The sequence below is a fragment of the Nyctibius grandis genome, chromosome 33 (assembly GCF_013368605.1).
Source record: "Nyctibius grandis isolate bNycGra1 chromosome 33, bNycGra1.pri, whole genome shotgun sequence".
Taxonomy (NCBI): Eukaryota; Metazoa; Chordata; class Aves; order Nyctibiiformes; family Nyctibiidae; genus Nyctibius; species Nyctibius grandis.
In genome coordinates this window covers 202,642-226,186 of record NC_090690.1, presented here as the reverse complement: position 1 = coordinate 226,186, position 23,545 = coordinate 202,642, and the positions used below count along the sequence as shown (strand labels likewise).

At 54.3% G+C, this 23,545-nt stretch overlaps 2 protein-coding genes and 1 pseudogene across 8 annotated transcripts; all 3 read left to right on the top strand.

The window, feature by feature from the left end:
• Window positions 1-10,906: 10,906 nt before the first annotated feature.
• Window positions 10,907-16,117, top strand: GOLGA7 (golgin A7). Its single transcript, XM_068421523.1, has 5 exons — window positions 10,907-11,074; window positions 12,395-12,547; window positions 12,895-12,996; window positions 14,113-14,176; window positions 14,883-16,117. Exons 1-4 carry the CDS (start codon window positions 10,964-10,966, stop codon window positions 14,158-14,160), a joined length of 414 nt encoding a protein of 137 aa, XP_068277624.1. The 5' UTR covers window positions 10,907-10,963; the 3' UTR covers window positions 14,161-14,176; window positions 14,883-16,117.
• Window positions 16,118-16,312: 195 nt separating this feature from the next.
• Window positions 16,313-23,084, top strand: GINS4 (GINS complex subunit 4). 7 transcript variants are annotated; one of them, XM_068421519.1, is made up of 8 exons: window positions 16,313-16,512; window positions 16,728-16,814; window positions 17,125-17,238; window positions 17,724-17,821; window positions 18,152-18,240; window positions 18,629-18,719; window positions 18,826-18,932; window positions 23,051-23,084. In XM_068421519.1, exons 1-7 carry the CDS (start codon window positions 16,414-16,416, stop codon window positions 18,920-18,922), a joined length of 675 nt encoding a protein of 224 aa, XP_068277620.1. In that variant the 5' UTR covers window positions 16,313-16,413; the 3' UTR covers window positions 18,923-18,932; window positions 23,051-23,084. The 7 variants fall into 7 exon arrangements, with proteins under 7 accessions (XP_068277620.1, XP_068277619.1, XP_068277617.1 ...); XM_068421518.1 differs by lacking the exon at window positions 23,051-23,084 and adding an exon at window positions 19,565-19,654 and having other exon boundaries at window positions 18,826-18,925; XM_068421516.1 differs by lacking the exon at window positions 23,051-23,084 and adding an exon at window positions 19,565-19,653.
• LOC137675278 (protein phosphatase 1 regulatory subunit 3C-B-like) lies at window positions 19,665-21,067 on the top strand (annotated as a pseudogene).
• Window positions 23,085-23,545: the final 461 nt, after the last annotated feature.

Below are 23,545 nucleotides of genomic sequence, written 5' to 3'. Positions count from 1 at the left end.
TACTTACCCGGGGAACTTTTCTGGCAGCTGAGCTCAGCAGTGGGAGCCAGGGGCTCATCTGCTGTCGGCTCGCAGGGCACAAAACGCATCCCAGGGCTCAGGGCACTGGAAAGCCTGCGGCGCGTTGCTCTGCCACGCCGTGGTTTCGCTCTATGGACTGGTACGGGGTCTGGTTCTCGGACAGTGGCCGCATCGCACAGAGACTGGAGCAGCCAAGACACAGTCCCAGAACAGTGTCTGCACCCTCCATAGGGCCCGGGGGAGCATCTCCCGCGTTAGACCCTGCGGTCTGCCTGGTAAAGCTTTTTCACTGCTGAGGTTTCACACAGCAGCTCCCTACAGTCACGGACAAACTGATAACCTTGGAATCTTATTCCTAAATATTTGATACAAGATAGATACCCCCATTTTCAGGTATTCATCGTTTTCTTAACATTGCGGAAGTTTTGTTTTTGGTCAGACATGGAATATTCTATTTGAAAGCACTGCAGAAATGCTAGATGGCCCCTACTCGATTACAAACGCCCTGAGTGAAAACCTCTCCAGATCTCGCTTTCCAGAACACTGCTATCCAAACCTAATTCAAACCATACAGGCAGCCCTGACTTAGAATCTTTCAAGCCTATAAAATGAAACAAATTGGCTTTCCAAGCATATCTCCCAATCTAAGCTATGCCCGTAAATTTGATTTGTCCTCTTGGATCCACACTGCATGAGGTGGCCTCAAAGACGCTTTGTTTCAAAGTCCTTCTGTCTCCTCCATGAGCCCCAAGTTTCTGCATTTGGTCACGTCAGGCTGGAAAACTCTGCGCTCACAAACAGCAAGGACTTGGTGACCCTCCAGCATCTCCGCTTCGCCGCGGGTTTCAGCAACAGAGGAGTGGGACCAGCGCAGCCCCGTGGCATGCAGGACCTTCGCCGCGAGCACCCCACGCGTCAGAGCGGCTGCAGAGGGTGCCCGGAGCACCCCAGCACTCTGGGCTGAGGAGCCGGCACGTGCCGCTGGCTTTTGCCAGAAAGATCCCTGCCAGTGCAGGGTTAGGGTCAGCGCCTGAGAGTCGGCCGGGCTTTTCTGAGCCTCGGGCTTTTGGGGTCCCCGTTCATCTGCAAACAGACTCTGGCAGCCTCCCCTTTCTCGTGCTGCTCCCGGCACAGGTACCACCGGCTCCCCACGGCGGCACCACGGCATTCAGGGCTCCCCGTGGCACCACTCCCGCTGCGGTCCAGTGATACCCAGCAAACGGAGACCTGGGGGTCAGAGCGAGGGAAGCCGGGGCCGCGGTGACACAGGAGACAAGCGCCTGCGGGCAGCAGTGACGCGCGGTGCTTCTCGGACCTGCAGGACCTGCAGCCTGCAGATCGCAGCTGGTTTGACTTACAAATAACAAATGCAATCCTGTTCTTTGTGCTTGTTTTTTCTTTGTCAACACAGAGCGAGATAGCCACCAATACGGGTTCAAATCACCTTCCGAGGCAGCATGGGGCAGGAGCCTCGCTGCCTGCATGGCCGGTCCGTGGGAACCTCCTGGAGCGGGGCCGGGGGCTCCTGCCAGCAGGGCTGGGGACACCCCCGCGGCCCCCGGGACATGCGGAGGGGCTGGGGGGCTGCGTGGGTTTGCTTTGCTGACCTCTGCGCTCCCCGAGGCGCTTTGCCTCCGCCAGCTCCCTGCCCTCTCCCAGCGCAGGGAACAGGGTTTCCCCTCCCTCTGCCTGCAGCAGCGGTGCAGGCCAGGATGGGCTCCTGAAGGTGCAGCCCCAAAAGCACCAGGGTTTTGTTGGAAGGCGCTGAGCCGCTCCGGGTCGGCTGAAGGTGTGCAGCTCGGAGACAGAGCCTGCGTCTCTCTCTTTAACTGAGTAATTTACTACTTTGCTTTATGATTTCACGCACGCTTGCTATATAATTTTAACAGGCTTATGCTAATTCACCATCTTTGAATAGGAATAAGCCTGTTAAAATTATGAACTACTTACGCACGGAATCATAAAATGCTGTAACGCAACACATGGATCTCTCGGAAACAGACAGGTACGTGATCAGTGTTTCCATGCTCAGCCTTCGTGCTCACATGGCAAACCCAGAAGATTCCCAGGGATTACAGCGTTTGCCGTCTTTTCTATTCCAAAAGAACAACAGTAGCTGTCTTTGCATGAACGTTCATTAAATTCCATTTATCTCCTTTCTTGATTCAGGTTTTCAGTTAAGCCAGGGCAGAAATACATTCTCACTTAGCACCTCCAGAATCCTGCTGCCTACAGGAGGCTGCAGTCGCCAGGCAGGGTAAGGGAAATCTATTCCTACACTTGCTGGGAGATAAGTAACTCACTCCATTGAAGAGTTGCCCTGAGCTCTTACGTTGTATTTTTAGTGTCTGATTCAAATACGTCCATGTCGGCAGAAGCCAAGCCTTTAGCCCCCAGTAAAAAGCAAAAGAAGGTTTTAGTGCAGAGGTGGAATGTATTTTTCTTAACCGCCCCTATGTTAACCATTTTCAGAGGAGACCAGATACGGGACTGAAGAATTAGCACATTTATCTAACCATAAAAATACCAGAGACATCTCCCATGTAGTAGCAATTATATTCCACTGTACAGGCTTCAGAGTTTACTACGAAGGCCAGCAGCATCTCAGACACCCTGAAAACATACTTTTTATGTTTTTATAAACTCTAGTAAAATTGTAATTGGATAAAACCTTGCATTCAAAAGCACATTCTTTCAGAATATTTTATATGCACATAAAACATCTGAGAAAACATTAACATTATGATCTTAACTGTTTGCACATTGGAACCAGCTAAAGGTTAGGAAAACGCCGTCCATCTGGTACAGTATTTTAAGCAGAATATTTCTGAGTGCATTTCCTTCAGAGCTCGGGCTCCCAGTACTGTGCAAACCCAGCTACGACAGACTGTGGACGTATCACGACGCACAGGCCAAGACGCTGATCACAGCGTTCACAGGAAGAACGAGACCGATTTGTTTCCACCACCCTTACGATCCAGTCCCCAAAGGAGGGACAACACCTGACGGTGTCACGGGGTCCCCGCAGCTTGCAGCACGCCGTGCTCGCTGGGACGCGCAGCCCGTCCCCAGCAGCCCCCAGTCCGGGCGGAGCGGGGAAGGTCTGCGCAGCGCAGAGCCCCGCTCGTGCTCGGGGCAGAAGTGCCGGTGAAAGCACAGCAGGGATGGGGAGGACAAGGTCTGGGGAAAGCCACGGGCAGTAGGGCGGTCAACAGGGGAAACCCTGACCGGCGAGGCTGGCAAGCCCAGGCTGCGGGGAGTCAGGCTGTGGGGACCCAGGCTGCGGGGAGCCAGGCTGCGGGGAGCCCAGGCTGCGGGGAGCCAGGCTGCGGGGAGCCAGGCTGCGGGGGAGCCAGGCTGCGGGGAGCCAGGGTGCGGGGAGCCAGGCTGCGGGGAGCCCAGGCGCAGCGGGACCGGGCTGGGGGACCTCTGGCTCAGGCGTGCGGCATGGGAGGGCCAGGGGCAGCCCCAGCCCCACGCTCCCTCATCTTCCCCCACACCACGCCACGGGACTGGACGGGGGGTTTCCTATGGCCTGCGCAGAGGTTGTTTGTTCAAGCAAACCCATTAGGTGTTTATTAGCCTTCATTATGGAGTGCTAGAGGGTTAATTAGTTCAGGCTGTTCCTGTGGGAGGGGGTAAGGGGCAGGAGGGAGAGGCAGGATCAGCAGCAGCGGAATATCCAGGTTCTGAGGGCAGCCCACCACCTAGCCTGGTTTCTTTTTTTTCTTTTTTCCCCTCTTTATCTCTTCCCTAAGCAAATTAGGAGTCTCATTATCACATCTGCAAACTGCTTAGCACAAGAAAGTGTGCCTGGGCAAGAAGAGGCTGGAGTGCCCAGCTCCTCTGCACAGCTCGGGTAGGGGACAGGGAGGCCGGAGGCAGGCGGGCAGCAAGGGTCCGCATCCAGGCTGTGGGCTCGAGCCCAGCTCTGGCTGCCGAAAGCCTCATGGGGCCCAGCTGGCCATGGCTGTGGCCAGCTGACTTCTGGCAACCTTTGAGAATGGCAAGTGCCTCTCCTGAAGGTGACGCCCCAGCAGCCAGGGCATCCTTCGCAGGTGTCCCCTCCCCGGCTTGCAGCCAGGCCTGGGCTTGGGCCTGGACACCTCCCAGGGAGCTGGCCAGAGCAGAGGTGTCCCTGGAGCGTGCGTCTGGGGACAGTGGCAGCACTGTTTGTCGTATTATACTGCTGCAAAATATCTGCTTTTGTCCAGAGCATGACATGGAGGCTCCTTATTACATTCTGTAAAAACTAAACTAAATAAATCATTCCTGTGTTTATTTCTTCCTTGTTGAATTGTGGTGCGGCTGGCACGGGACAACAAATGACTCATCGATCTCGGCACCGGGTGGGATGTAAGGGCGTTGAACCCTCGCAGATCAGAGAGCCCACGCAGGGCTCCTGCACCAACCCACCACTGACCGCCTCTCGGCCTGGACACGGGAAGACAAGGGGTGATGGAGAATGCTTGCCAGCCACCAGCAAGCTGTTTTGACAGTTAATCACCCTTCCATTAAGGCCTGAATTAATCTAGCTTCTGCTTCCAGCTGACCTCAGTATATACACATTTTTGTCTGTATTTATCAGAAACCTGCTCCCTCTGTAAATACCTACAGACCGTGGGAGAGGGGTGACTTGCAGCCTCACACATCCCCATCAGCCACGCTGTCCTGACACCTGCAAGCCCTTGTGCCAGCTCTCAGCCAGGCGTAACAGAATCCCTCCCTCCTGCCCAGGGAAGGCTGAAATCGACTTGCAACAGTGGAGAGAAATCCAAACCCAGAATTGCTTTGCTAGAAGGACAAGCCTGGATTCTTCTTCCTTGCCTACAACAGGGGTTAGTCCATCACCGGCTGCGCCTTGCACCTCTCTGAGGCAGCTGGTGCTGGGCACTGGTGGGGCAGCATGTCTGGAAAACGAGTCCCTGAGCCTGGGACCATGCAGCCTGGGCTGCCCCAGTCCTCACACATGGACAGCCAAGGGGGAAGCCGTAGAGCCCTCCCTGGCCACGGGGTGTCCTGCCACCCTGACCAGGGTCCTCTTACTGCTCAGTGGCCCCGCTAGCCGAGGATTAAGGGTTAATGTTTCTTGCTGCTCCAGTGGCATTGAATTTATCTTGGCCATCAAAAGTCCTCTTGCAGAGGAAGGACAATGCTGCACCAGACTCTGGTGTGATGTGAATGAAGCAGCCCGGCTCGGCCAGTGTGCAAAGGGAAATTGCAAATGCTGAAAACGTAGGGTTCGTGGAAGCCTGAGAAACTCCCAGGCTGGGGCCCCAGCTCTCTCAAGCCGTGCTCAGCATATGACCAGAGAGGGGTGGCGATACCCACCCTTGCTGGATCCATTCCCTCCCAGTAGCCTCCCCAGCCTCCCAGACAAATTAGCGCAGTTTCCACTTCAAGAGCAAAAAGACAAAGGTTAAATGCAAACAGAAACAGGTATCTTTAAAATGGCGTTGTGCTGCTTCCTCTCCACACGCACCGGACACCCCCAGGCCCAGTCTGCCACCCCTCTGTATGTTCTCTGCTTAGCCTAGCAGCCACTCCCGGGATTTATTTGCCCACAAACTCCACGGACCAACTTGGGGTGCAAGAGCCGCTCCTCTGAAAACAGATTTCTATGTCCCTTGTGACAGGAGCCACAAACATTATCAGCTTTTTAGCAGAAGAAAATGAAAAACTAGCAAAGGAGCACAATGAAGTAATCCCTGCCAGACTGAGCTCTGGCAATCAGGTACAAGATAACAATGGCTGTGGCCCTGCTTAATTATTTCTGCTCCGCCTAATTGGGAAAAAACAGTCATTTCCACTTAAAAGACACTCTGTGTGATCTTTAGGAGGGTGATTCCCCTGTGGAGCTGCAGCCTCCCCTGAGGAGTCAGTGCCTCAGCCCCACTAGGGCTTTGAAGAGGGATTCCCTGGAGGGTGGGCATCAGGCACTAGCATTTTCCAATTACTGTGCAGTGAAGTCCTACTCGGCAGGAGCTCTGCCCTGAAATCAAACCGGCGCTGTCCTGCACCCAGAGAGCTGCCGGCAGGAAGGGAGACACGCTGCAACTAGGTCTGCGCACCACTGGGTCTGGGCTCAATATGTCTCGCTTGGAGTGCCCCGGTGGGGGGTCGCGGAGTCCCAGGACCTCCCAGAAAGACTCCCATGGGCCTCAGGAGTGCTGGTCCAGACCTTGCTAATTGTATAGCAATTATGTACCCAATGTGCAAGCTCTCAGGCATCCAACTCCCCTGATACTTCCAGCACAAAGTTTAGAAACAGCATCTGCATTTTTGGGAGTTCAAAGGAAATGAAGCTCCCAAGGGGATGTCCACAGAAAGTCCGAGCTGTCTGCTCTTCTCCCCAGACCCCGGTATTGCAAACCCAGCTCCCAGCACGAGGCCAAAGCACAGTCCCCTCCTGCCCCGGCGAGGGGTGTTCGGAGGTTTATCCTCCTCGAAGCGAAGAGGACGATAGCTCAAGGCCATTTACAGCACTGCCTCCCGATGAAGGTCAGAAAGCCCGGCACATACTCACTGTGTGTTGCAACACACTTTCTGCCACTGCTGTGTTGTGTTTTTAAACAACAAACACAAGCTGAGGTGCCGTGGTCCTGCAGGAAAAAGCTGAACTCGCGTAGCCCGAGATTTACCGTTACTACATGTGCCCAAATTCGTAACAGAGGCTGCAGTCTCTGTCCAGGGGTGGCACTAGGGGACACGCAGGAAGGACAAAAGCCAGCTGTGTTGACAGGAAATAAAGTTAGTCCAGGAGGGTTAGACCAAGTCTGATGTGTGGAATCTCGGCGGCCTCCACCCAGACAGACCTATTATCTGTTGCTTCCCCACACCATCAACATGCCTCTGACCTGTAGATCTGGCACTGCCGACGCTCCACGCTCACCTCTCCTCCCCAGCCAGCCGCCTACGACAGCCATGCACTGCAGCCACCTGCACCACAGGACCCGCCTTCCCTCGTCTTTGGCAAGTCTGCGCTTTCTGGGGACGTTCAGCCCTTGCTCCTGGGATGGGTTACATCAGCTTTACCTACAGCTAGAGTCAAAGCCACAGACAGAAGTCTGGGCTAGGTCAAACTCTTCCAAACAGCTGCAGAGCCGAGAGGCCACTGTCACTGAAGGTAAGCACGATCACACGATTTTCCTCTTGCAGCAGTGTCGAGGTCTGTGGCACCGAGCCAGGACAGGCCGTCTCACACCGTGGAGGGAGAGATGTTTCAGCTGGTCTGGGACTGAAAAGGCACCAGCATCCCTCCGGGCTGCCAGAGCACTAGCGCTAGTACCAAACATGAAATGGCACCTCGAGAGGAAGGCTTGCTTGAGGCGCACAAAGGAAACAAGCGGTGAATAGCAGGGGATAGACGAGCCCTGAATGTGCTGCTGTTCCTCCAATACTGGCCACCGACTCTGTGCAAGTGCCTGCACCCGAGGGCTCCCGAGCCCTTTGCTCTGCTGTGCGCAGGGCTGCCCGGCTCTGCAGGCCCTTGGTTTATTACCTTCATAAAGCAAGCACAACATTGATTTGATGTGCTTACAATCTTTCTCTTGCCCATAAAAATGCAGAAAAGTGTGTTCAGCAAGGGAATAAAGTTGAACCCTACAGTTAGATACTGTGGCTGCTTCTAAACACGGGCCGGGCTCTGGAACAACACACAGTCGTGCTAAGCAGGGCCAGGTTACCCAGCCAGGAGCACTTTCTGTCTCTAAGAGCAGGAATGAGAGACCACATTTTACTACAAACATCTGGAATTTCAAATGCCCTTGCAACAGATAGCATCTGGATTGAATTCTCCTTCTATTTTTTACAACGCCTTCTTATTTATTAAATAATAATAGTTTATTACTGCATTGTAAAATTTCATAATCCTTTTCTCAGCAAGAATGAAAAAGATTCAGAAAAAAACAGGAAGTGCTTTAAACGGGATGATGCCAACAACTAATGAAGACGGGGCATTTCCTCAAGAGAGGTAGGTCAGCTCGTTTTTGCACTTGTGGCACTTGCCTCCGTGCACGTTTGCAGATGTGCCAACAAGTGCACCAACAATTCCTAATAAAATCTTGGCTCGCATCAGTTCAGAACGGCAGAACACGCTCCTCGCCCGCCCCGCTCCAGGACCCGTATGGGCTGGGTTGCTGCCGAATGCATCTCACGCACACGTGCTCAAGAGGGGCTCACAAGCAAGTTTTGAAACATTGGACATTTTTTATTTCCCAATTTAATAATTGCAGACCCAGACTGAGTGTTATTAACAGAGGTCCCATCAACTGTGACAGCAAGAGTTTTGGAGGTAAAACGTAAGACTGATTTAACCATTAAAATGATGTCTTTTCTCCCAGGCCTCAGCCCCCTGCTTTACCCAAAGTCTTTGCTCCTTGGAGGCGAGCCTCCTGGTCTGCACAGCAGCCGTGGTGTTCATGGGAAGCAGGTCAGGCCCTCCGCTCCGCTCTGACACTGACCGGCTAGAGATGGAGCATGGCCCAAGCCCGCATGTCTGGACTTGAGTTCATTCCTCCTTGGGATGCCTGGGAACTCTTCTCCCGTATATCATCTTCTAAGTGGAAGCTTCAGCAGACTGAGAAGGAGCAGCTGCAGTAAGCAAATACTGAAACTGAACATCCCAAATGCTTCGCTTCCCTTCCCTTTTTGTTCACCAAGTGATGGTTTCCCATAAGTGTTTAAATAAACGTGTCACTGATTAGCTAACTTCTGAACCTTGGAACAGTATCTCCTGATCATCTATGATTTCACAACTGCCAGATGAGAAAAAGACTCTCAGGAATGCTGAAGGCAAGAGATCAGCTTCATATGCACAAGCCAGAGTTAGGTACAAGGATTACACACCAAGGATCCAACCAAGACATGTTTCCTAATCCCAGCTGATGGTGTGTCTGTAAGACTTTGCTGCCACTGGACCTCAGCTCCTGTAGTGCTTCTCTGGAAGTACTTCATTAATTAACACATACGCTGAACAACTCACTGATGGCTTTTGCAGAAAGGCTTGCTCCTTGTATCACTCGTGTTAGCTCAGAAAATACTCGCCGAGGACTGTGCTGCAGCCCAGGCTCAGTAATTGTGCCCATAATTAGTGTCTGCTTTTTCCCTAACCCCATGGGCACAGCCTGCCATAGAGACCTCAGAAATCTTCAGTTAGTTGTATCATTCTCCAGTTCCCCTGGTTTCTGAATTAGCTCGGTGGGTGCTGTCATTTTTCAGGGGTTTTGTGGAGGCCATGGCACTTGTTACACTGAACAGGAGCATTCCAGCTCCCGAGGAGGTTCACCTTCGCCTTTATGTTTTTGTTAATTTAAAATGTTTTTAAATAGTGTCACTAGATCCGTAGGCCATTTAGCTGCAGCATGTGAATTTCCCACTGTCTAAAGAATTTTCAAACTAAACTCTCTTTGCAAATCTAATGTCCTGTTGCCACCACACACCCCGCTGGGCTCCCAAAGGCTATGGAAAACGTACAGTGCTTTTTCAAGCCCATCACCGCAGCTCTGAAGCTGCTCAGCAATGTAATGCTCTACACGCAAAGGGAAAAGACCTCAGCAGAGGGGTGCTGCTCACAGAGTCCCCATCTTGCTGCTCAACACCTCAAATCCACAAGTCCAGCCCTGTCCCCTGTAGTCCCCAGGCAGAAGGACAAAGCAGCTTCATAAAACGTTACACTAAGACACACAGAAGGAGGCAGTGAAACCCCACGGTGAGCCCCAAGGGGCAGGACATCACCCCAAACAGCGCTTGGCCTGGGGCCCAGGCTAACGTGCCAGCCCCTGTACAGCCCTGCAGCTGCGTCCCCAAGCCCCAGCCAAGGGCAGCCCAGCAGGGACCCTCCGGGCCTGCTCGTGCCTGGTCCGGCAGGGCTGGGGACAGCACGGGCTGGGGTGGCAGGCTGCCTCTGCGGGGTGAGGGATCAGCAACGGGGTCATCCCGCCCAGCCACACACCGGGCTGTTTCCCCCGCCAACTGCCCCCAGGTCTGACGACGACACACCTCGAACGGGAGAACAGAGAGGGGTTACGGAATCCTGGTTTGACATTGTCAGTAACCTCCCTTGCTGCTCACCCAGATTTGGCAAGAATGGGTTCCAGGTTCTCCTTAAACCAAATGATCTTTGACCCCCCTCATGCCTTGCAGCAGCAGGACTCCCGAGGCCGAAGGTTAATGGGCCTGGAAACGATCGCACGTTTATCAGCAAGATCGGCTCGGAACAAAGCTGGCGGGAGCGCTGTGCCGCTCCCCGCGGCTCGAGTTCCCGAGAAAACACCGTGAACTAACACCTGGGGCGGCAGAGGCCGAGGCAGCGAGGGCCTTCGGGGGCTGCCCGACCGCCCACAGCCGCTTCGCGGGCGCGACTGCGGCCTGCACGGCCGCGGGGCAGCGCGGGGAGGCGGGGCAGCGCCGGGCCGTAAGCTCCCAGGCGAGGGTCGGGGGAGGCCGCGGGGCCCGGTGCCCCCCGGCACCCCCCGCCCCGGCAGAGCCCCCCCGGTTCCCCGTAACCCCCCCTGAGCCCGCCCGCCCCTCAGGGCCCGGCAGGCCGCGGCGCGCGTCAGGACTGTGCCATGTCTGCCTGCGGAGGGGGGGCTGGACCGTACCGTGTGTGCACGGGGGTCAGGGCTGTACCATGTGCGCGGGACGGGGGGTGTCACGCGGGCTGTACCACGCGGTGCGCACGCGGGGTAACCACGCCTGCGATGGGAGGGGGAGTCGCCGCGCAGCCAATGGGAGGCAGCCGGTGCGCACACATGCGCAGACTCTGACGCTCCCTGCCCCGCGCAGCCGCGCCTGCGCACTGCAGCTCCCCGCGCCAGACGGCACTTCCGCCCTTTCCCCTACCTGGAGTCGTCCCGACGCTTTTGCGACAGCCGTAAGTGAGCGGCGGCGCCCGGCGGAGCGGACCGGACCGGAGCGGCGCGGTGCGGGCGGCGGCGGCGCGATGAGGCCGCAGCAGGCGCCCGTGTCGGGCAAGGTGTTCATCCAGCGCGACTACAGCGGCGGGACGCGGTGCCAGTTCCAGAGCAAGTTCCCGGCCGAGCTGGAGAACAGGGTGAGGCGGGGCGGGCCCGCTCCGAGCTCTCCGGTCAGCCCGGGGCCGCCGCCCGCCTGGCCGCGGCCGCTGGGGCTCGCAGCTGGCGCTGTGCGCGGCGGGGGCGGCGGGGAAGGGCCGGGCCCTGCGCCCGCCGGCGGGCCGTGGGGTGCGGGGCGGGCGGGCGAGCAGGGGGGCGGCGGCGCCCGGAGGTGCCCCGGCAGACCCGCGGGGCCGGCCGCCCATTCTGCGTCTTCCTGGAGCACAAACCTCCGCCTGCAGCCGTCCCGGTAGGTGTAGGACGGGGGTGGGGTTTGTCCCCCGTGCCCCTGCCCTGGGAACAGCTCTCCCTCCGGCGCTGTGCCGAGGCCTCATATGTCTTTAAGGCGGCGAGCGCGTTCTGGTCGTCACTTTTTCTTGCAGCCCTGTGCACAGCGTGAGAGGCACGGCTTCAGAGTTGAAAGGCATATCCTCCTTTGGATGTTGTTTAATTTTTGGCTTAAAAGTTTTGTTTGTTGTCCAAATGGCATTTCTGATCAACAGCGATAAGAAAATACTTTTAATTTGTAGCAAAAAGCCGCATGAAAAATAGTTAAAAATGCTTCTATTCAGTGTTAATGAAATGCTGGTGTTCTGTGCTTTCTGTAACCCTGAGGAAGGCAGCTGTCTTCAGCAGTAAAATAGAACGTGTTCATTATGTCAGTGAGAATAAAGCCGTGCGTTGTTGTACTGTGGTGCTTTAACACTGTCCTCTCTTGTGGAGCCCAGCCAGTTCTGCTGAGCCTGTTCAGTAGCCTCACAAGTACTGTCTCAAGTGCTTTCATTTTGTTTAATGCTGTCAGATGTAATATCTTCGACTGATAGCAAAACAAACACTCCTTGCTAACGCCTCTGCTTTTTCTCACTGCACTTCTCTTCCTCGTTTCTTTGTTTTTGTTTTGTATTGCTTTATTGAAAGCTTGTTTGACCAGCACTGTAGCAGCAGCAAGGCATTACTGATATTAAGAGTTAGCTCTGTCAATCCACTGCTCTTTTTAATCTAGCAGATTTCTGCGTGTGAATTAAGCTTTTTTTTTTCCCCCAGTTGAATTGCACATTGGTTATGTTACTCTTAATTGTTTTGTGTTCACATTGTGTTGGAATCCAGAGTTGGTCTAATCACTTGGCAGATATTTAACAAAGAACTACAGGTCTGTAAGTCAAAGCGTCCTTCAGACTTTGGCTCTAAACACTGGGTGCAAAGTGTGGAAGTGCAAATAAGCAATAAATGTAGATACCTGAAGATATTGGTGAGTTCTGAAATGTGCAGGGCATGACAGCTAAACTTGACTTCTCTTGCAGATCGATAGGCAGCAGTTTGAAGAGACTGTCAGGACGCTGAATAACCTCTATGCAGAAGCTGAAAAACTTGGGGGCCAGTCGTACCTTGAAGGGTGTCTCGCCTGTCTGACTGCCTATACCATCTTCTTGTGCATGGAAACACATTATGAAAAGGTGTGCTGCTTTTCTTTACCTTGTTACTTGGAAGGCAGTATGTCTCATAGACTTCACTCAAAGATGTATTTCTAGGTAGGATTTCTGTGACTTGCACCATTGTCATACAAATTCCGTAGACTCTGGATCTTGCTGCAGGGCGATTTCACATGTACACCAGACTTGTCTGTGTTAGTCAATGTGAGTAACGTAATGATTGCTTGTACTTCAGAGCAATCACACAAGTTCTGTCTCTAGTCGTGTGCCAGGTTCTCCCAGCGCTGTATCTGTGATATTGCTGGGGCTCTGACCCCAGTGTAGGGAAACCTGACGCAGGAACTGTGACTCCCGTGCTCTTCTGTTGCCAGGTTCTAAAGAAAATTGCCAAGTTCATTCAGGAACAGAACGAGAAGATCTATGCTCCTCAGGGCCTCCTTCTGACAGACCCCATTGAAAGAGGACTAAGAGTTGTATCCTTCTGTCGTTTCTTAGGTTGTCTCCTGGTTTGTCCATCTATGATGTGCTGTTTATCTCAGTATGGCACCCTCTGGTCATGCTTGATCTGTAATACAGCAGAATATGTGATTAGTCTTGTTACTCTCCATTGTGTGCAGTTCTCTGGTCAGATTTTAGTACATTAAGATTTGTCACATCAAAAGACAATGAAAATGCGGTATTGGAATCTGTCCTTTAAGACTTCCTTGAAAACGCAGTATGTATGAACGGAGTACTGCCAACACTGGATGCTTCCTCTGTTCAGTGACCTCTGAGAACGCAGTTTGTCCGATTGGAAAGAAGTGACCAACTTGGTAGGATAGAAATTGATAACATGAAAGCAAGACGTGGCTGTTGTTTAATTTGCAACCCTTGGCTCGGGTTCAGGTGAAGATCTTGCCATATGACAAACGAGCCTAGCACTTGCCCTTGGTTCTAGCATGGCTTATTTTAACCTTTTTTTCTTCAACTCCTGAACCACACTGCAGGCATTTCATCTAGATGTCGCATAGCAAATCTAGGGGTGGAATGAGTAACACATACCATTTTTGAGAATATTGAAACCGAAGCAACTTAAAACACAGAATGCCAATTAAATGTGTGCTAAGGCTAATTCCTTGCAGTTGGGTTATCTGTGTATTTGTCTAAATAGCTTGTAGCTGTCACCTACATAACTTCATTATTCTCAATATATTTTCCACATTTTTTTCTATGCACACACCTCCTGAAAAAAAAATTCAACTTAAGTAAAAGCATTTTCAGTTTGGTTAATGACACAATAGCTGAACTGTATAAGTGTTAACCTCTGTCTAGTCCAGAGCCTTTCCTGAGGTTCACCAGAAGGTGGCAAGGCTCACAAACCCTCCACGCACAGCATCATGTGTTCTTGTCAGAACAGTCCTGGGCTGGATAGACCACTGATCTGACCTGACAGGTTCCATTTGCTTTGTAGCCCTGAAACTAGTCTTGAAACAGCAGGTATGAAGCAGAAAGATCAAAGGTTCTAATATCTTAATGTTTTTCCACTTTTTTATTTTCTTTGTTTTCACAGTCTTTTTCTAGTGTGTTTCCCTAACAGCTTTTCTGTGCAGATTGAAATTACCATTTATGAAGACAGAGGTATGACGAGCGGAAGATAAAACTGTGGAGTCTCAGGTACGTGTTAACCTTATACTGGGTCAATCTCAACCTGTTTTCTGTGCTCAGAGGGGTAGATTCTGTCCTACTGAGACAGAATATTTATTCCACCACTGTATGTAATCAAAGGCTGTTCACATGAAACTTGCGTGGACTAGGTTCCATCTAGACTGCATCTGCATATATTTGGCACAAGCCATTCGTCATGACTCATTTCACAGCAATTACGCAGGATGTTTTCATAGGTGATGTGGGTTTTGAGCAATTACATAAAAGCTAGTTCTGTCAGTGTTCAAACAACTGAAATTTCTAAAATGAAGAATGACTTGTATCATTAAGTTCTAGATAGTTTGATGAATTGCAAATATTTATGGTCAGTAAACATCTGTTTTGAAGCAGTATAAGTACCAAAGCAAGCCTGATCTGGCGCTTTATTAGGTATTCATCTCCTCGACTGTAATGTAGTCATTTGGAGCCTGCACACTGTCCTGGATGGTCTGTTCATGAATGCAGCCTACATGGACTCCACAAAACGTGGACTGACTGTCTGTCTATCCTGTATAGTGGGTAGAGGATATGACTGCTCTCACCACAGCACGTGGTAACCCGACCTTTCCTGCTACATATCTCCTAAGAAAACAAAACATAGCTGTGTAAAGGTTTGTGTAGGCTTTTGTTGATTTTATTTAGTAAGTTTCTGATTACGAAACTTATTGTCTTGCAGATAGCTCAACAGTGGACTTGCTGTATCAAAGTTCCCCTACCTCCTACTTTAGAGCGTCATTCCTTTCTCTGCTGCCAGATCCACAGTGCCATCTACTACAAGGACTAACTTCCTAAAACTGCTCCATGTGGGGTGACCTAGCTGATCAGCATCCATTTTGTGGCAAAGTTTTAAGCGATGAGATCACTTCTTAGTTTTTTTCGAGAAAAAGCAGAAGTGGTAAAGCTACGTACTCCTCTGAAAGAAATGGGGCACTTAGCCCAGCAGAAGTCTAGTTTTAGTCACATAAGTGCAGTGCTGTTCCTCCCTAGTTCTTAAACCCTTCTTTCCTTACATCAGTTGGGCTTTGGAAAGCTACAAGTCAGAGTTGGGAATTTTCCAGAAACGAGGCCTCCCCTCCAGTTCAGTATTGGAGTGAGGGGATACACAGTGCCTCTGCCTGGCGAGAAGGGACTCAAGGCAACGAGCATTTTACGTTTCCTGTGCTGGTTCTCGTGGAACACCAGAAGGCAGTGTGTTACTAGTTTTAATGTTTTGGTTGTTCCTAGAAGGGGAGGAATATCTGGACTTTAATACTGGTGGTTTTTCTACTGCTGTATCTGTGCTGTTATTGCATCTGTCAGTGCTCACCAGAAGAGGGGGTGTCTATTCATTCGTAAAACAGTAAGTACAATAAAATGGATGCTGGACCAATAAACATAACAATTCCTACCCTACTCTGATTAATATGTGAAGTGTAAAACTGTTTCTTTATGGATTTATTATATATAATTTATAGGAAAACATTGATTTGACAAACTGTTAGATGTTGTGTAAGATGGTTTCTTAATTCTCTCTGCTGGCACACTATTGAAAAGTAGAACTGTGCATTATTTAGTATCCCCCATGCATCGACATTCCTCAGCAATACCTGCAAAAGTAAAGTTCCTACAAACCAAGCTGGCTTAATATTTTTCTCTTACCTCTTTTTCCCTTTTCAAGGCAAGGATGTCCTGGCTTAGGTTCTGAGCATCATTGTCCAATTGTAGAAGGAATTAAAGAATTTAGAAAAGGAGACTTATGCATACCAGATGGAGTGTTTTGGCTTTTGGTGGTGCTGTAGGTGCTAATACTGGATCTGAAATTCCAGGCTTATTACGCAGCCACTGATTTTTTTTTTTTTTTTTAGATTTAATATTTTAATTGTATAAAACTTGTTTTTTCTAAACTGTGTTTGCCTTTCACATCTGTTGCAATATTGGCAGAAGTACTAATGGATTAGTAAATTTTTTCTTAAACTGCGTCCGTGTCGTATTTGATAGCGCTGCTTTCCTCCAGTAGCAGGGTCCTGGTTGTGAACAAACAGAGCTGGCATCATTTCAAGATCAGTTCCTAAACCACAACCGTTTTGTTCACTTCTAATATACCTTTGTTTTTTAGCGGCCCTTCACGGCTCCCGGCTGAGGGGAGGTGCGCCGCCGCCATTTTCTGGGCGGGGCCGCGCCTGCGCGGTGGGGCGGGGCCGCAGCGAGTGGCGGGAGCCGGTGGCGGGATGGCGGCGGCGAGCAGTGAGGGGACGGGGCCGGACTCGGACGGGGGCAGCGAGGAACTGGTGCTCACCCCGGCGCAGCTCATCCGCAGCCTGGAGCAGGTGGTGTGGGCAGGGGAGAGCGGCCGGGCCCCGGGAGATCTGGGCGGTGACTGGCAGCTGGGCCTTGGGCTCGCTGGGGGACATTTGGGGCGGCTGGGGGCCGGCCCCGGGGCTCGCCGGAGGAGGCGGGGAGGGCCGAGTCTGCCCTCTCTCGGGGGGCCGGGGCGTATAGCAGGTGCTTTCCTGTCTTCTGCTTACAGTGCGCCTTCTTTCAGGCCTGGCTGAATGAGAAGTTTGCCCCAGAGTTGCTGGAGAGCAAACCTGAGATCATCGAGTGCGTGGTGGAGCAGCTGGACCACATGGTAGGTTCTTACGGGCTAAGGGTGGTACAGGCAAGCGCTGGTTGCCTGGCCTGGCAGATGCAGGCTTGGGTCCCTCTGGGATTGCCAGGATTGTCTGCTGTTCTGTCCTGTCCTGTTAAGGCTGTTCTGAGTGCCTCCTTTGAGCTTGTCTTGGAGAGGGGACTGGGAGATAGAAGGAAACAGTGAGCTTTGTGTCACCAAAAGCAGCTGCAGTCTGTTTTTGTGGGCCCCATGTACAAAACCTGCCTTCCTCTCTGTGTCTTGTTGTTTGACGTTCCAATCATTTAATTTCTCGTGCCTTTCCTTGTAGGAGGCAAATCTGAAACGGGCAAAGAGAGAAGACTTGAAGGTCAGCGTTCACCGCATGGAGATTGAAAGGATCCGTTACGTTCTCAGCAGCTACTTGCGATGTAGGCTTGTGAAGGTAATACTTGCTTGTGCTGCCCAGGGGATGAAAAAGGGTGACTGCAGGAGTGATTTTTACCCATGCAGTGCGTCCTGCTTCAGCAAGGCGCTTAGTTAAAGCGCACTCCCTCTCTCTGTGTCCTCTAAAGTGCAACCCAAAGGAATTCATTCCTTGGACACGCTTTTCTGTTGTGATGAAGGAGTATCACAGCATTGCTATGAGTGTTTTCTTACCTCATCTAGGCCCAGGATGGCACAATTGAATGCTTGCATGTTCTGTCTGGGTCCTGCCACGTACACACGTGGTTGTGCAGCTTGGGAGACCCCAGCTGACTGTATCACTTAATTCAGAGGCAGGTGTTTGGGCAGGTCTGTGGCTGCTGCGTACACCCATACAGTAGTGGACCACTGCTTGCAGTGAAAGCCTCTGGAGAGTGGGGATTGTAGGCACTGAGCTACTGGGAGAGGTCTATTTAAGTCTGTGGGATTTTGTTTCAATATCAGATTGAGAAGTTTTTCCCTCATGTCCTGGAGAAGGAGAAGTCTCGAACCGAAGGGGAGCCTTCCATTCTGTCACCAGAGGAGTTTGCTTTTGCTAAAGAGTGAGTATGTTTTGGATGCATCTCCCTCAGTTTTTATAGGTTATAAAGCTCGCCCTTGTGTTATGCTGAACAGTTCTTGAGACTGTTAGCCTCAGTCAGGTTGGCAGTAAGAATCACGGGTTTTACCAGGAGGTTTCCTTGTGGACAAGGAAAGAGCTGAAATAAAATAACTCTGGTAATGCTGAGCCAGTTACCAGGGCAAGCCCTTAGGCTTGCCTCTGGCCATGCCTGTGGGACAAAGAGATGTCGCTTGCTGGTGTTTTGAGTCAATACTCTCCCTGCAGATTTGTATTTGTTTAAACCAGTAAATGCTCCAATGATTTGTTTCAGGTACATGGCAAACACAGAGACTTATCTGAAAAACGTGGCCCTAAAACACATGCCGCCCAACCTGCAGAAAGTGTCTCTCCTAAAATCAGGTGAGTACATCCAGACTCCAGGGCAATCTGAAAATTATAGCGGCAGGGGTGTGGGGAAGGCTCTGGGGAGCATGAAATGTTAAGGGCTAGTCCTCCAGCTGGGGCTCAGCAGAAGCAAAGACAACGTGGTGACAGTGTCATAACACTGCTCTGCTGTGTGGTACGTGGCTTGGTGCTGCTGTCCCTTGGTGCTGCTGTCAGAGGATCGTGCTGGCCCCTGCTATCGAGTCTCGTCTTACGCTGAGGCAGTGCACACTAGTGCTAAAGTGTCTAGCATTCCCATTACTGGCCATGAGTTTGCTGTCCCTCGTACCCCTCTGTTAGCTCGGTGTCCTGCAGAGGAACAGAAGCGAGCGCTGAGCTTGTGCTCTGAATCCATTGTCTGCAGTTCCAAAGCCCAACCTGGACTCCTTTGTGTTCCTGAGGGTGCTGGAGCGGCAGGAGAACATCCTGGTCGAGCCAGAGACGGATGAGCAGAGGTAGGTGGGTGCTTCCCCATGCAGTGCATGTAAATAAGTTTCACAGAAGTGGTGTGGGTTGAAGCGGAACAGGAGAGGCAGCTTAACTGGACACCTTCTCTGGCAGAGAGTACACCATCGACCTGGAGGAGGGCTCGCAGCACCTGATCCGGTACAAGACCATTGCCCCGCTGGTGGCCTCAGGAGCGGTGCAGCTCATCTGAGGGGTGAGTGGTAAGTGCAGGGCCGGGACCGCAGCGACACCGGGGTGCAGCCGGCAGCTGACACCGGGGTGAGGCGGCGGAGCTCACCTGGGGCCACCCCTTCAGACATGGCGTGGCTGTGCAGGGCAGGGCAGCAGCGGTGTTGGAAGGGGTATCCTTGAAAGCATGCAAATAAACCAGCAGGACATCTTTCCCTCTGCTGGTGCAGAGGGCCTCATTGCCCCTGCAGCTCATCAAACTCCTAATTGCTTAGGACGTGGCTGGAATACAGCCGGACTCCTTTCTCTGGGGCTCCTGAGTGACAGCAGTCTGTCACAGCACTCCCTCCAATGAGGCTTTGCAGCAGCCTTGCCACGGTCCCCTTGGAGTCCTGAGGGAGGGACGAGTGTAGCTGCTGCCTCTCCGGATCCCAGGCTGGTTTGACAGCAGACGGGGACAGAGCGTATCTATCCTCAAAGGCGAATACAGCCTTTGCAAATAGCAGGGTGCTCTCTTTTTAAACCTGCGGCTGTGTGGTCGTTCCTGTTCCAGTTTAGCACTGTTCTTTAAATTAGGCTGTTGGGTGGAAACTGACTGACTGAATGGTGTGGCAACCAGCTGTGTAAACTCCACCTTCCCCCATCAGCTTTAATCTTGTCACAGGGTCTGTGCAACCCTGGATGTTGTGCAAGTGGCCAATTGCTCTGAGGTGAACCAGGGGATACTTCTGCACTGTCTTTGCCACGTGATCCATTGAGCAAAAAACATCGCACATAAAGGTATCTGCCTGAGCCACTTGCCCCCCATCCGCAAGCTGCTGACCTCCTACGAGGAGCTACAGGGCAACCAGGGGCACAGACCCCTCCGATCCTGCCTCAACCAGAAGCTGAGCACAGAACCTGAGCACAGAACCTGAGCGGCGAGATAGCACCAAGAGCTCCAAGGGCCAGAAAAAGAGGGACCTGTTTGCAGACATGAAGGGGGCTCTCGCTGACAGCTGTCTGCTTCTCAAAGAATGAGGAGGACCTCTGTGACTTGCAGCATGCCCTGTCTGACCTTGCCTGCTTCTGACCTAGGCTGCGGGACTCACGCCCAGAAGTGTGCGGGTATGTGCTGGACTTCCCACAGCCCTCTGGACTACATGGTTTTCTGCAGCCACCTACACAGCAACCTTGTCTGCCTGGAGAACTGCCTGATCCAGGACCGTGCCCTGTCAGGGACAGTGAAGGTCAGAAACATCGAGTACAAGAAGAAAGTGACGGTCCGCATCACCTTTGATGGCTGGAAGAGCTTCTGGCACATCTCCTGCCAGTACATGCATAGCACATATGGCTCGGCTGACACAGACACCTTCTCTTTTGAGCTTGCCCTGCCCACGCCATCCGTCTCCCACAAGGCCACAGCGTTCTGCATCTCCTTCCAGCACAGACAGAAGACCCACTGGGACAACAACCACGGGAAGAACTACATGATCTGCCACGTAGGCATGATCCGCCCTCCCTCCCAGGCCGTGAAGAGTGCCAGTGGGGCCTGGGAGCACCTTGGCACCTCCCAGGCTGCCGTCCTGGTCCTGTGTCACCTGCAGAGCTGGCGGCGACAGCGTATCAGTAGGAAGGCAGTGTGGGGAGAGGTGTGGGTCCCTTCCGTGTCCCGACTGTGCTATGAGGGTCTTCGAGGAGGCATCAGCTGCAGAAGATGCTGCTCACGGTGGTGTTAGCTCTTCCCTGTGTCTGCCCTGCTGCTCTGTGGGCAGCTGCCGGTCTCCGTGGAAGCTTTGCTGCTGGCTCCTGCCATAGAGGTGGAAGCTGCTGCTTGGTCTAACTCCCGCCTGTAGGTTCTCGAGGGGAGTGACAAAGGAAGAGCTGCCGTGCGCGTCTGTGTCCAGCGGCCGCTTCAGGTGGGGGCCAGCCCCGTGAGCTGCGCGGGTCCTGGTGCTGCCCGAGTGCCTTGTGCGGAGCTGCTGGGGCGGGGGCGCGCACCCCCCCTGCGCCGGGGGCTGCCGGGGCTGCGACAGTGGCCTGCCGCCAGCGGGGCCTGCTGCCCTGCCGGCCTCCTGCTGCGGGCGCTCCCCGAGCCGCGGGCCCGAGGAGGGCTCAGCGAGCGGGGGCGGCTCCGGTCGCTGGTGCTGTAACGGGGAGTAAATAAAGTGACGGTGCTTCGTGAGTCCGTGTGCCTCCGCCTGTACCGCTGCCTCCGCCTGTACCGCTGCCTCCGCCTGTACCGCTGCCTCCGCCTCCACCCCTGCCTGCACCGGGGCGGCGGCGGGCGCCCTCTGCCGGCGGCGCGGGGCGGCGGTGCGCTGCTGCGGGCGCGGCCCCGCGGGCGGCGCGCTGACGTCAGTGCACGCAGCGCGGGGCGGAGGCGCGCACGGCACGTGGCAGGGGCGGAGCCGGGGCCCGGCGGCGGCGGCAGGTGAGTGCGGGCCTGGCCCGGTTCGGCGGGTCCGGCCCGGTGCACCCCCCTGCTACTCCCAGCCGCCCCGCCCGGGCCTCGGGCCGCCGCCCCCCGCTGCGCCCGGCGGGGTCGGGGCGCCCGGGCAGGGCCTGGCCCGGCCCGGCAGCGGACCGTTAACCGACGCCCGCCTCGGGGAGCGCGGCCTCCCGGCGGCGGTGCGGGCCGCGCCGCAGCGCCCCCCCCCGCGCCGGGCGTGATGCGGCCCGGCCCACCGCGCGGCGCTGCCGCCCCCCGAAGCCGCAGCCCGGCCCCGCCGCTCGGCTCGGAGGAGCGGAGTCGCCCGGGCTCTCGGGGCGCCGGCACGGCGGGAGCCCCCCCGCGAGCACCCGCGGCCTGGCGCGCGCGCGCCGGGGCCGAAGGTCGCCGGGCCGAGCCCCGGCCCCGCCGTGATTCGCTGCGCTCGTGGGCCGTGCCCCGCCGCGCTCCCGGTGATGCAGCTGCGAGCGCCGCTGCTCGCCCGGTCCCGCTGCGCCGCGGTGCGATCGCCGCGCCCGCCGGGCTGTGCCGCTGCCCGGGGGCGCCGGCAGCACCGTCCCGGCGTCAGCCCCGGCGGTTGTCGCCCGCAGGCGGGGCTGCCCGCGGCTCGTCACGCGTGGCCGCGGGCCGTGCGTGCTGCCCGCAGCCGGTGACGCGGTGAGGGAACGCAGCACCCGAGCCCCCCTGAGGGCCGCGGCTGCCGGCTCGGGTGGCCGGTCTGACCAGTTTGAGCCCTGCTCCTGCGGGTGGCAGCTCTGGCATAATGGGCAGTTAGGCACGTGGCTGCCGGGCTGCCCCTCCCAGGACACAGGCGTGCGCGTTCCCTTGAAGCACTAACGATATCCTCAGCGTCACTGTACAGCAGTGCCACGCCAGCAGCTGGAGCCCACTGTGCAGGGGAGCAGGAGGATCTTCCCAGATTCTCCTCTGCTTTTCTGTGCCCGTCGGGTACCTGTTAAATCCCACCCTCAGGCTGACACTCCGAGGCCAGGTGAAGGTGGTATCCCGAGGGAAATCTCCCCCGAGCAGACTGCTCTTTTTACTAGCCTCAGTTGGCGTTGCGCATACCCGTGCTGCAGAGGATGTCCTTCCCTGGAAGGGCTGCAGTGCCAGGCATTTGACCTCTGACTAGTCCCCGTGCCCCAACAAGTTCCACTTTGGCTAATCATCAGCAATAATTCTCCCCTTGGGCTAACTTCCTGCGCTGAACTGTTTGTAAAGCTGCCCTGCGTGACCGGGGGCGTGAGATGTGTGTACGGGAGCAGAGGAAGTGATTCCATCCCAGGAATCTGGTACCTGGCTAGCTCAGTGCTCTGGGATGCCTCTGAAATGAGAGAGGCGATAAGATCTTTGTCATGAGGAAGGGCTTTCTGTCACTCCATTGGCTCCTTTCCTGTCCTTGGGACCTGATTGCAGTGTCCTGTGCTCTAGGCGTGGTTCTGGACAGGTCTGCTCAATCTGAGGTGTGGATGGTATGAAAATACAGGACGAGTGGCAGCAGGGGGTGATTCCCAGGCCTGTGACAGTGCCAGGCAGTAGCTGGAGTGCCAGTCCGAGTCTGCTGTGCCGCAGGAGCTGCTCTGAGTGATGTGACCTCAGCCAAGCGCTGCCTTCCAGGTTTCAGAGCCCACTGTCCCTGGCCTCCTGCCACCCTCTCTGAGCTGACGTCTCTCCGAGCTGCGTGACTTGCCTGACTTCGGTTTCTCTTTCCTCCACTAGTGCTGGTGGCATGTGAGTGCCTCGTCTGCCAAGAAGCCAACTCGCTGTCTGAAGAGCTTTCCAGGGACGCAGGCTTCATTTGGGTCTGTAACGACCCTTCAGCGTGAGTGGATGCCAGGGGCCTCTGGAATTAAACTTGTTCCAGGCGTCATGCGAGGATCTGCGCTAGCGCCTGTGCCCTCACGGAAAGAACAATAATAGCTCCGCATACGGTAGGCTCCTGCAAGTGCCAACTCCCTCGATCTCCTCCAATGCAGGCTCAGGGATGGACTCCACCTTGTCCCTGTGAAGAGGCTCTGCGTGCTCTCAGCAGCCAGAAGGGGATTCTGCTGCCAGCTCCTTCACAAGCTGCCCCACAGCAGGACTTGCTCAGCGGCGCCTTGGGAAGATATCCATTCGCGCCGGTGTTTCGCTGCAGTGCCCGCTGCACGCCCATGGAGGAACCCGTGCGCGTGTTCCATCTTTGAGCTCTTTGGCCCGCGCTGTCTGAACTCA